The 12,735-nt window shown below is 44.1% G+C and overlaps 1 protein-coding gene across 1 annotated transcript in view; it reads left to right on the top strand.

Moving 5' to 3' along the window:
* Positions 1-12,735, top strand: part of C8B (complement C8 beta chain) — a 38,739-nt gene that overhangs the window by 16,199 nt on the left and 9,805 nt on the right. Inside the window, exons 6-9 of the mRNA XM_041772194.1 lie at positions 778-975; positions 5,113-5,353; positions 7,239-7,367; positions 9,996-10,159. Coding sequence (XP_041628128.1) covers positions 778-975; positions 5,113-5,353; positions 7,239-7,367; positions 9,996-10,159 — 732 coding nt within the window. The remainder of the gene's footprint in view (positions 1-777; positions 976-5,112; positions 5,354-7,238; positions 7,368-9,995; positions 10,160-12,735) is intronic.

Raw genomic sequence — 12,735 nt, forward strand, 5'->3', positions numbered from 1 at the left:
AGCTGACGTGTATGAGTGGAGACCCGTGGGGACTGGTCCCTCCAAGGCCATCCCGCCAAGGCCATTTGGCAGCTCCCCTGTGCACAGAACAATGCACACTGATTTTTGAGCAAGCAGCTCTTCTAAGTTCTCTGGAAGGCACTTTCCTTCCATGCCACTTCATCCCTGCTGCACCTCCTTTGACCAGACCTCGTCCACTATCAGCTGCTCTTCCCTGATAGCCTCCACACTGGCCTGTCTCTCTGACCCTAGATCCATTCCTTCCAGTGCAACTTCTGTGTTATCCCAAAATGATCTTTTGGAGGCTCAGCTATGTCTATGTTGGTTCATCTTTGGATTAACTCCACATTTCAGAGCCTCTAGTAATGCAGAAACCTCAATGTTTTTTTGCCAGCACACCCTCGCAACACCTGTCCCTTCCTCTCACTGTTGCGTCTTCTGGGTCAACCACACTAGAATCCCTGAACTTTGTAGAATGCATCCTCTTCTTTCCTATGTGACTTTGCCTAAGCCGAGTCCCCAGGCCAGAGTGTTCTCCTGCATTTCTACCAGATGAAACCCAAATCAAGCACCCACCTCTGAGTATCTCCCACAATCTCTCTCTCCTACTGGATTGGGAGCCATAGGGCTGGGCCCCAGTTGGCCTTCAGGTTTCTGTATCCAGACCCTCTAGTTGGAGAGCCTTACACACAGGAAGAGTACAGTGGAGATCTGTTGACTTGTATTGAACTGATGTGAGTCAAATGAAATGAGACATTCTCTTTTTTCCTCCTTTAGACCCAAGGCAAATACAAATTTGCACTGACAGCATATGAGTCGTACTCAGATTTCGAACATAACATCACAAGGACAGAAAGAAGCACGTCCAGTTTCAGCTTCGGTTTTAAAATACCTGAAATATTTGAATTTGGCATTAGCATGGCAAGTGATAATGGCAAACATTTTATTAGCAGAATCAAACGATTCTCTCACACCGTAAGTACCCTCTACTGCTCTATAATGTACGTATTTTTATTATGTATGTATTTTTCCATTTGAATTTTCATGCCTAGATGTGTCTGTGTTCCCCATTACTACTAAGCCTCATAACCAGGTATATTTCTGTGGTCTTGAAAATCTTCTCACACACACAAAAAAAGCATGGTCTTATATGGACTTACTTTTTAGAAAGACCAGGCTGAGGCATATAGTTACTTTCTTCTTCTATATTTATGTTCTCTCCCTTTCTAGTGAGCTTTATCCCATGGTTTTCTTTCTTTCTTTCTTTCTTTCTTTCTTTCTTTCTTTCTTTCTTTCTTTCTTTCTTCTTCTTCTTTCCTTTTCTTTCTTTCTTTCTTTTTTAGATTTTTTTAAAAAAGATTTATTTAAGAGAGAGAAAGAACACACAGGGGCAGAAGGAGGGGGACAAGTAGACTCCGCAATGAGCCCGGAGCTCCATCCCATGACCTGAGATCATGACCTGAGCTCAATTGACTGAGCCACCCAGGTGCCCCCACCCCACCATGGTTTTCATTAAGCTTGAGATTGTAGCTTTTCCAGACCAAATCATCTCTGGAGGTATTTCACCCCCAGCAGTTTAACTTTTATCCTAAATATTCAGCTGAAGTCCCCCTCCAGAATGTCACCCAAGACCTCTTCTCCAACCTCTTAGGGCATCTGGTAGAGTCAGCCACACCATCACACACCTGTTCCCCCTGCTTGCCTGCTGCTCCTCATCACTTCCCTTTCTGGGTTCTAATCTCCTTTCCTGCTCTTTATGTAATTTGAGGCCATCTTTTCTTCCTCTTACCCTTCAGCCATACCAGGTGACCTCTTCTGTTTACCCTCCACCATCACGAGGGCAAACTGTGCACCTTAATCACTGCTTCTGACCTTTCTGTTACATTCTGACCTGCACTGCACACTCTTTGGGCATCATTACCTGGATGCCTCATGGACATTCCAAAGCAAGCTCTTCCTCCCAAATTTTCCACATTAAATTGCATTTGTTCCCTTCTACTTTTCTAGGCTAAGCATTTCTGAATAATATTTCACTCTCTCTTCTCTTCATTTCCACATTTTTTGGCCATCAAATCATTCAGTGTCACTCTCCAATATTTCTTAATCTAACTCTGATTATATCTTAACTAACCTGGATCCTTGCACCTCTTGCTTGGTCCCCCTGAGGGGTCTCCTGTCTCCCGACTTGCCCCTTCATATTTATGTGCTGCCAGAAAGATACTTCTACAATCCTAATCTAATCATGGCACCTGCTCCCCCTTGCCTCTAAGATGGAGGTCAAAGCCTGTGAGTTGGTGGAAGAGGAGTCATTGAATCGGGAAGTGAAGGGATATGATGTTGGAGAAGCAGGTGAAAGGCAGCCTTGAGGAACCTTGAATTCTTGAGTGAGGAAGATGTATTTTATTCTCTAGTCCCTGAGCATTTTCAACATGGGTGCAATATGTTAGAAAATTAATCTGAGTGGAACATGGAGGAAATCAAGTCATCTATAATGATTCATATGAGTAAAAAGTGTTGAAGGGCTTAGAAATCTCTGCTGCTGAAATACCAACCACCAGAAAATGAGTAGTAAACTTTAACAAGATTGTTATGGTCTTTGCATGTTTTTCCTTATCTATGCTCTGAGCCATTTGGGGGCAAGGCTGTTTCTTTCATCTTTAGACTTACGATGGCACTTAGTAGGTGTTTAAGACTGAAATATAGGGTCCCCTGGGGGCTGAGTGGTGGAGCATCTGCCTTCGGCTCAGGATATGATCCTAGGGTCCTGGGATTGAGTTTGCGTCGGGCCCTTCGCAGGGAGCCTGCTTCTCCCTCTACCTATCTATGTCTTTGCCTCTGTGCGTGTGTCTCTCATGAATAAATAAGTAAAATCTTTAAAAAGAAAGACTGAAATATAGTGATGAAGGGTGGGACTGATGAAAAGGAACATATTTTGTTGGGAGCAAACAAGGATGCCATCCATTTACTCCTTCCCTTTCTCCTGCTCCCCACCCTCTCCCCACCTCTCTGATTCAGATAGCCAGTTAGAGCATGCTTAAGTGTTCTGAGCACTTTAGTAGACTTAGGGCTAGAGACAAATACATCCTGATTCTTCCCTTCAGGCTCACATTCTAGGAAGAGAGGTAAATGTGTATGCAGATAACTAATTCTCAATTTTTTTTTTCTATCAGTAGTAATACAGCATGGTATGTGCTCTAAGGGAAATATAAGCAAAGTGCAGTGGCATCCTGGAGAATGGAGTGGGAAATTGAGAGATGGTGCCATGAAGGCAGCAGTAGCTGAGCAGGTGTTTAAAATATAAGTAGATGGGTATCAAGAAGAAAAGGGAGGGAAGGGCATTTAAAGCAAAAGGAACAGTGTGTGCAAAATCATATTATGAAGAGAATGGCAGATTTGGGGAAAAATGAGAAGTTGCACAGATGTTGATGTATGGTGTGGGTGGTGGAAAATAGGAAAGCATGGGAAGAATACTTCACTGCCAGGGAACAGAGTATGAATTCTTATGTTCACAGTGAGGGAATGGATTTTATTCTGGAAACAATAGAGAGCCAATGCAGGGTTTTGTTTTAAGCCCAGGGGGCCTTGTAATACAGGTATACCTCAGAGATATTGCAGGCTTGGATCCAAACCACTACAATGAAGTGAATGTCACAACAAAGTGAGCTAAATGAATTTTTTGGTTTCCCAGGGCACACACAAGTTATGTCTCTTAAGTGTACAGTAGCATTATGTCTGAAATAACAATGGACGTACCTTAATTTAAAATACTGCTGAAAATGCTAACCATCATCTGAGCTTTCAGCAAGTCATAGTCACTGATGACCATAACAAAAATAACAATAAAGAAAATGTTGAAGTATTGCAAGAAGTACCAACGTGGGGCACAGAGACACAAAGAGAGCAAATGCTGTTGGCAAAAGGTGCCGATAGCCTTCCTTGATGCAGGGTGGCAAAAACATAGTATCTATGAAGCACAGTGAGACAAGACATGCCCATAATACTCTTAGGGTTTTAAGACATCAAGTCTGATTGGTGCATTGAAAGCAGGCTAGAGAAAGAAAGGAGATCGGTGGAAAGGCTTTTCTCAAAATCCAAGCGAGAGACGAAACCTACAATATTTAGAAAAACCATGAACAGAGCACTGCTTAGCTTGGAAGGGTAAGAAAGAAGGGAGAGTTGTGAGTCTCTGGGGCAGGACTAGAATGAAGTGAGGGGAAGCCAGGAAGCAATGAGGGGCCTGGGCAGTAGGCACCATGGGAATTAGCATGGCCTTCTAGAATAGGTAGGTCAAACTAGCAGGAAGTTTTAAGACTGGAGCAGAATGTGCCTCATGGACATTTCTCACTCTTAGCTCTCCTTCCCTGTACACCCCAGTATAAGAAGCCCCCCCCACTTCGTATTATACTAATACCTCCTGGATGCTTGCACTTCACCTAGCATCACCATCTTTTCAGTCTGGTCCCCACACCAGGGGTCACCAAACTTTTTTCTGTAAAGGGCCAGATAGTAAATAACTTAGGCTTTGTAGAGTCTCTATCACAGCTCCTTAGCTCTGCCATTGTAGGGGGACAGCAGCTATGGACAGTGCATGAATGAAAGGGCATGGCTACATTCCAGTAAAACTCCATCTGTAACACCAGGCACCTGATTTGGTGCGCAAGCTGTAGTATGTTGACCCACCATACTGCAATGTCTGGCCTTCCTAAAGCACCACTTTGACTCTTTCTTGAGATGCCTTTCTTCAGAATTTGAAAAGCATAAACAAGGAGGCTGCTTTTGCAGGCAGGCAGACCCTGTATCCCAGCAGAGTGGGCCCATGTGCACCTGCTGCTCCCCGCCATGTCTGCTTCTGGCTACCTACCCTTCTCATTCCCTCTTTGCTATTGTAAGGAAGTGAGTTAAGAGCAAGCTCTCCCAAGCTGAAAGGACATTGGAATATTTATGAGAAATGAAAGCTCATCAAAGAGGCCGTCTTCCCTCAAGTATCCTCAAGGAATCATAAGAGTGATGACCCCAGGCCAAGAACGTTGGATGGTATTTGTAAAGTTCATCTTCTCGTTCCAGATTCCTAACTTTAAAGGTCTGGTTTTCCCATGTTGGTATTTCATTTAGAAAAGCACATTTCTGTACGCGCGCTCTGACCTTGAAGTAGCACATTACAAGCTGAAACCCAGAAGCCTCATGCTCCATTACGAATTCCTTCAGAGAGTCAAGCTGCTGCCCCTGGAGTACAGTTATGGGGAGTACAGAGATCTCTTCCGTGATTTCGGGACCCACTACATCACAGAGGCTGTGCTGGGGGGCATTTATGAATACACGCTCATTATGAACAAAGAAGCCATGGAGAGAGCAGGTACACGGCCCAGGGGACTATGGCTTTGCTGCTGGGGCACACACAAGCTCTGTGAGGTTGTGGAGAGACGCTTCCCTTAGTTGGTGGGAGAAGAGTTATAAGATCTGCTCCTAGTTCCCTTCTCCCTTCCTGGCTATAGTTTCACTTGCAGTTCTCCCCTTGTCATAACCTGTTCATGTCGGTCCTCCGGCACCCAAACCTGTGTCTGGGGGTCCTCTTTTCTACAACTATTGTATCTAGACAACAGCATCCAGCCTCATGGCTTTAAGTGCCTTCAACATATGGAAAACTCAACAATATTTCCACCTTGACTCTCTTCCCTGCACCCAGGAGCTTACATCCAAATGTCTCCTTGATACCACCATTGGAATGTCCAATGACCATCATAACTTTACCATGTCCCGAAAGTCAACTTTTGCTTTTCTTTCCCAAAGTTGTGTCTTCCATAGTCACCCACATCTCAGAATGGTTTCACCATCCAACCAGTGGCTCAAGCCAAAAACCTAGGAATCAACCTTGACTGTATTTCTTTTCTTCCAGTCAATTAGCAGGTCCCATCAGTAAGTTTGAGGTGAAACCCAGGATTCTGCACTTCTAACAAGCTTTGACATGATATCAGTGCTGTGGATCCATAGACCACGTTTTAAGTATCAAGGTCTAAGGTCACAGATTATTAAAATAGCCTCCAAACTAATATTCACCTTCCATTGCGCCTTGACAGTCTCTTCTCCCTACACATATAATTACAGGATTTTCCACTCATGACCAACAACAGGCATAAGGTACGACTCCTGATTCCCAATCCAGTGTTCTCTCACATGGCACTTGACAGGGTCAACTGGGTCACACAGTTGACAGTGGCAGAACCAGGGCTCAGTTATAACTCCAGTATACTTGCAAGAAGATACATGGCATATGATGTATGTAAATTTAAGCCCATGTGGCCTCAGTCTCACTAAGGTCGAGGATAGCTTCCTCCATACCACTGGTTTCAAAAGAACTTTTCATCTTTCCTCAAACTGCTTCCTGCAGAGGGACTCGATTATCAAATTAATTGGAAACATATAATGGATCCCACTTTTAGCATTCCACAAGCCTTCTGCCATAAAATGACCTCTCCACCTCCTCTGAAACAACATTGGTCACACTTACTTGACTACAGAAGCACTACTTCTCATAATACTTACTAGTACAAAAATTACAAGATATATTATCATGAGATTTGTATTTCAAGGAACATGCTTTGGGGGAAATACTGATGTGCACTAATACCACTGGACAGCCCAGTAGTTAGAAGTTCTCTCCTCCCCTTGCCTGGCCTCAGAGTGCCCACAAGTCACACCTGAGTTTTGAGCAAGCCCAGGAGAGGAGGATGCTTTGGGGAGGACTAGGGAGGAACAAGAAGGAAAGGAGCCAAGAAATGAAGAGAAATTGGCCCCTTCTCTTTGCCAGGTCCTAGACCCACATTTTAAATGCATCACCTCAATTAATTAATGAACAAGCTCTCTCTTCTATAGCAAAGATTTTAAAAGAGTGGGTCAGGGTAAGGGGATTCAATTCACTGGATCAATCCCTAGAGGTTCGATAAGGAGCCACATTTTTAGGAAGTGACTCTGAGCACTTCTGCTCTTTGGAGGGCAGCAAAGAGCCTCAGAGCCTCTGAGGACCTTAAAGGGGAAGCTGGTGTAGATTCCTCATGAGGTCTCCACCCTGGTGTCAGTGGATGCCTGCATTGCGGTCACCAGGCTGGCCACCCTTTTACATGAACCTGCAACACTGGGGGCCCCATGACATCCAGAAAGAGCAAGGCCTTTGGAATTGATGACAGGAAAAGGGACAGGGTGAACTACCCCAAGGTCATGGGCCTCTTTCTTGCTTCCATCAGATTACTCTCTTAAGGCTATCCAAACCTGTGCCCAGAATGATTTTAAAATCGGTGCTGCCATTAAGAAGATCTACGTCAAGCTGGGTGTGTCAGTGGACACGTGCCAGAATATTCTGAGGGAAATAGGAGGTGAGTAGCAGGGGTTTGTGACTTCTATGTACATTATCTTTCCCTTCCTAACATCCCCAGAACTGAGTCTCTCTTTAAGCCAAAGGCTGGCTATTCTAAGGCATTTCAATTAAAATAATAATTCATTCAATAAAACTTATTTAGCTCCTACTATATTCTGGGCATACATAAACAAATAAAATTGTATTTCTACCCTCATGGTGCTCACCTGAAGCAGGCAAACAATTAAAGATGCCATGATGAGACAGCAATAAGCACCAAACCTGGTCTGGAGCATAAGGACAGGCTTCCTAAGGGAGGGAACATTGGGATTGCTGCTCAAAGAGTAAAGCAGCAAGGTTGTGGGGTTTTTTGTTCTTTTCTTTTAAGATTTTTATTTATTTATTCATAAGAGACACACAGGGAGAGAGGCAGAGACACAGGCAGAGGGAGAAGCAGGCTCTCTGCGGGGAGCCTGATCCAGGACTCGGTTCCAGGACTCTGAGATCACGCCCTGAGCCAAAGGCAGATGCTCAACCACTGTGCCACCTAGGGGTCCCAGCAAGGTTGTTTTTAAGGCAGGAGAAAAATGACAATGGTGCTTGAGAGTTGGCCTGGCTGGAGGTAACAGGTAGGGGTCAGGAGCAGGTGGAAGAGGTGGGGGAGGCAGGTGAGGAGACTAGTCCTTACCTGATACAATGGGGGGACAGACTAGAAGAGCAGGCAAAGACCTAAGTCACGTACTAGAGCCCACACGGCAGGGGAGACCAGATCGGAGGGGAGTATCAAAGCCAGGGTGTAGCACCAAGTGTCTGGGAGCAGGAAACCTGGAGGTCATTCAAGGGAACTGGGAATCAACACAGCAAGTGGAGTAGGAAAGAGAGGCCAACCAGCAGGGACCCAGTCCCTGACCTCTGCTGAGCAGCAATCCTCTACCTGTTCCACTTACTCAGCTTATGCCTGGGATGGTACATGGAGAGAGTTCCACAGCTGAAACAATACAAAATAAAACAACCAAAATTTAGGTCTAGAACAATCCCTTGCCTTTGTGAATGATATATGGTTGATATTGTTTATTTGTTCATTCTGGCTGGGTTGCAAAATATGTCCTGTAAGAGAGGCGTCCATAGAATAAAGGTGCTCTTTAAAGAAGACTCATAGGGGCACCTGGCTGGCTCAGTCAGTGGAGCAGGCAATTCTTAATCTTGGGGTTATAAGTTTGAGTCCCATGTTGGGTGGAGATATGACTTAAAAATAAAATCTTTAAAAAAAATTTAAAATCTAAAAAATTAAGAAGACTTGTAAGTAACATCCCACGCAGGTCACTGGATGGAACATTGCCCTGTTCCAATGTTTCAGGACCCTGGAACCCTTGCTAACTACAGCTCCTCCTCCCTTTGGGAGATAACATCATCCTTGATTCTATGTTAAACACATCTTTCCATTTTACCACCGTATGTGTCACTAATAAATACAGCTTAGTGTTGCTTGTTTTTGAACTTTATATGGATAGAATGTAATCTTTTCAGTTCTGGGTGTTGGTTGGTTGTTTTTTTTTTCATCCAATATCGTGTTTTTGTGTATAACTATAGTTAGTTTCCATTGCTACATAGTATTTTATTCTATGAATGTAACACTTTGTCTTTGTCCATGCCATTGTTGAATTTGGGTTAGTTCCTGTTCTGAGCAAGTGCAATCACTGGGGCTGTGAATATGCTTATGCAGTAGTCTGGTACACACATGCAAAGGTTTCTCAGGGAATGCACCAGGAGTGGGATTTTGGGCTGGAGATGTGTACTTTTTAAGGACTAGTTCCTACAAAGCTGTTTTCTAAAATGGTTGTACCACTATACACCCCAGTCAGCAGTGTACAAGACTCCCTCTCCGTGGTCCTCAGGTATTGCAGGCTCAGGGCTAAATGGTCACTTGACACCACTTCTTTTGGCATCGGGTACATGAACAAATTAGAATGGGAAGGACTCACTGATTTGATTCAGGACTTTCTAGGAAGCTCCGTGAGAAGTCAAAATAATAATCATTTTATACTAGACACCCTTTAGTGGATATCTATCACATGCAAAGCCCAGCATTTACAAATTTCCTACCTCTGTTATTGCATACAAAGAAGAACTATAGCTTAGAGCTACCTGGATAGGCCTTTTCACCCCTAGTGCCTAAGATTTCTTATCTGCAAAATGAGGGTTAGATAGTTCTTATTTCATAGTGAAGATAAGTGAGTTAATACATGTACAACAATTAGATTACTGGCTGACACATTAGTAATCCATAACCCATATCCCTATCAACCTATTCACCTGTCTATCCATATATATATATTTATCTGTCCATCAGCTCTCTATCTTTCATAGACTCAGTGACTGGCATTTAGAGATGCCCCTTCCTTGTCCTGCCCCCTTCCTTGTCACTTGTGTCCTACATGATTAGCTGAGCTGCCTTTTGCTCCTCTCACCATGAATTCCTCGACAGCGGGAATGCATCTTGTCTACTGGCACTTGCAAATGAGCTTAGTGAATATTGTGGTAATTAGGTTGTTGGTTGGGTTGCTGTGCCAAAGTAGATCCCTTGACATGCCAGGTGCCACAATGCCAAAGAATCCCTTGACATGCCAGGTCTCTGTGTCCATTCCAGACAGAAACAAGAGGAACACAATGGTGGAGGACTTGGTGGTCCTTGTACGAGGAGGGGCAAGTGAGCACATCACTACCCTGGCATATAAGGAGCTGCCAACAGCGGACCTGATGCAGGAGTGGGGAGATGCGGTGCAGTACAACCCAGACATCATCAAGATTAAGGTACAGCTGGGCAGCTGCTCCACCCACCCTTTCCTCTATTCAGAAAACAGCTTATGAGCTGCTACTAGGAGCCAGGATATGGGATACAGAGCTCACTAAGACCCACACCCTAATTTCAAGGCACACACATTATAGTGGATAATATATCTGGAGTGGACCGATTGCAATATACTGTTCAGCATGAGCTAGAGAACCGTGAGTCTGCCTTACTCAGGCCCCCAACTTGCTAAAGGAAATTAACCATCAGCTTCTAATTCCAGCTTCTTAAATTGATAATGTTTCCATTTCATCAGAGAATTGCTCATTCCATTATTTATTTATTTTAGCATTCATTCATTCAACCAGCAAATAGTTAAGTTCCTGCAATGTGACAGGAGCTAAAACAATGGAGGAAAACACAAGGAGCTCTAAGGATGAAGCATATGGTCTGTGCTGAGCAGTAAGACACATCCAGGCACAACCGTCTTACAGGACAGGGTAATACCTCATGGAGATCACTAACATTTCGAGCACCACTGGATTCATAACACTCTGCCAGTGGCTTTAGAAGTGTTATTTCAATCTAATCCTCATGAGTCTGCAGATTGCATATGTTGATCTCCATTCTGTGGCTGATGAAAATCAAGGTCACGAAGGTGATACATCCGTCTGTGGCTGCTTGAGAGCCTCCATTAGGTCTCGACCCAAGTGACCTCTTGCCTCCCCTCCAGACTTTCCTGTGGGTTTGGTGAATAAAAACCACCTGTCACCCACACAAGAGCAGTTTTGAAACCTTAAACTAAATAGATGTTTGCTTGAACAAGATTGTCATGAACAGCACCAAGAGTGGGTCCTTGCCTATGGGAACTTCTGCACGGTGTCCGTGTTCCATCCTTGGCCATCTTCTTGTCGTTATCTGTACAGTCATGGGTTGTCTGGCATCCACCCCCCACCACCCCCAGAGATTTAGTCTTGCCGCCAAGGAGGGACAACAAGGGACTGGAGCTCTTGACAGAAGGCTCTGCAGTTCCCAGCCCTGGCAGTTGCCCATGGTGTCTTTACTTGTATGTCAAATACATAGTTTCTATGGCACAAGAAGGCTGCCATTCAAATTCTCTCCTCTGCTGTGTGTTCCATAGTGACACTGTCAGTGTCACTATGTTAACAAGCATCAAGGAAGATAAAGTCAGCTGTAGGTTGTAGGCAGATCCAGAGAAATCTGGGATTGGCTGTTGGTGTGGTGACATCACTTGGTATCACAGAGGGGCATGGGAATGAACAGAGCTCAAGGGAAAGCAGATCCCTGGCCTTTACTTAACACTTATATTTTACCTGCATCTTTTTTCTACAACTGAGACTTAAGAGAGTTTTCCCTGGTTACCCACCTAAATAGGTTGGATATGCCAGACTGGGCTTTGGGAGTGTCAAGTGCCAAGCATGTGGTATGATATGGTGTGTGTGTGTGTGTGTGTGTGTGAGAGAGAGAGAGAGAGAGAGAGAGAGAGAGAGTGATGTTGAGGGAGGTAGGGAGGGAGGAAGAGAGGTAGGGCAGGTTACCATGCTAAACATCTTGATCAGATCTGCAAACAACCTCAGAAATACTACACTCTACCAAAGGCCAGTGACTTCCCGGCCTGCATGTGATGTAGTGGAAAGTATCACAGCCACTGTCAGTGCAGTGTTGTGAAGGGCTGTGTGGGCTATCCAGGGGAAAGCATGAAAGAATGAGAAATGTTTCCAGGAGCTGGGGAGGTGAGATTACTGAAGGCTTTGAAACCTTCCCTTTGCAAGTCTCAGACCTGAGTTGGAAACATACATTCTGGGCATCCCACTCTTGCACACACTCTTTCTGGCAAGAGAAAACTGCAGATGGCTTCATATTATCTCACCATAATTCTCTGCAAAGTCAGCTCACCAAGTAGTTGGAGGAGTGATTGCTTTCCAGGACGGCAGAGGCCACTGGGTAAGCCATTCCTAGATACAGAGTAGAGTGTTGGCCAGGGTTACATACATAAACCATTCTGGAAGATGGAGACTTGCAGCACGATTCCCATAAGAGCGAGGTGGACAGGAAAGAAGAGCACTGAAGAGTCCACTCTCACTGTTTACTGGTAAACTCTAGACTCAGAGAAATCGCTCTTTGCTCAGGGTTAAGAAATAGCAGTGACTGTCTTGTAAAGAGAGTCCCAAACACAAAAGGTTGAAATTACATTGAAGATGCAGGAGACCAGCCTATATTGAAAAGTGGAAAAATAAAAGTAAATTTTAGGATGCATTGCTTTGTGATAATAATGAGATTTAAGAAAATGAAGAAGTTAGGAAGTAAAAAATAGAAGCTGAGATAGTGAGCACTCATCAGATGAAAAAGGAAGTGGCTGACTATAGGAAACCACAGGCACAAAAGCAGGTGAAAGCTTACATTGGAAACTGTAAAGAACAGAATTGACACTGCAGAAAATTGAGTCAGTGATGTGGAAGGTGCCATAAAAATGTTCTTATAATGTAGAAGCAAAAGACAAAGAGATTAAAACAATGATGTAAAAGAAATATGATGGAAAGAGAGGACAGAAGGAGAAATCTAAAACTCAAGGACTTCT

The sequence above is a fragment of the Vulpes lagopus genome, chromosome 10 (assembly GCF_018345385.1).
Source record: "Vulpes lagopus strain Blue_001 chromosome 10, ASM1834538v1, whole genome shotgun sequence".
Lineage (NCBI taxonomy): Eukaryota > Metazoa > Chordata > Mammalia > Carnivora > Canidae > Vulpes > Vulpes lagopus.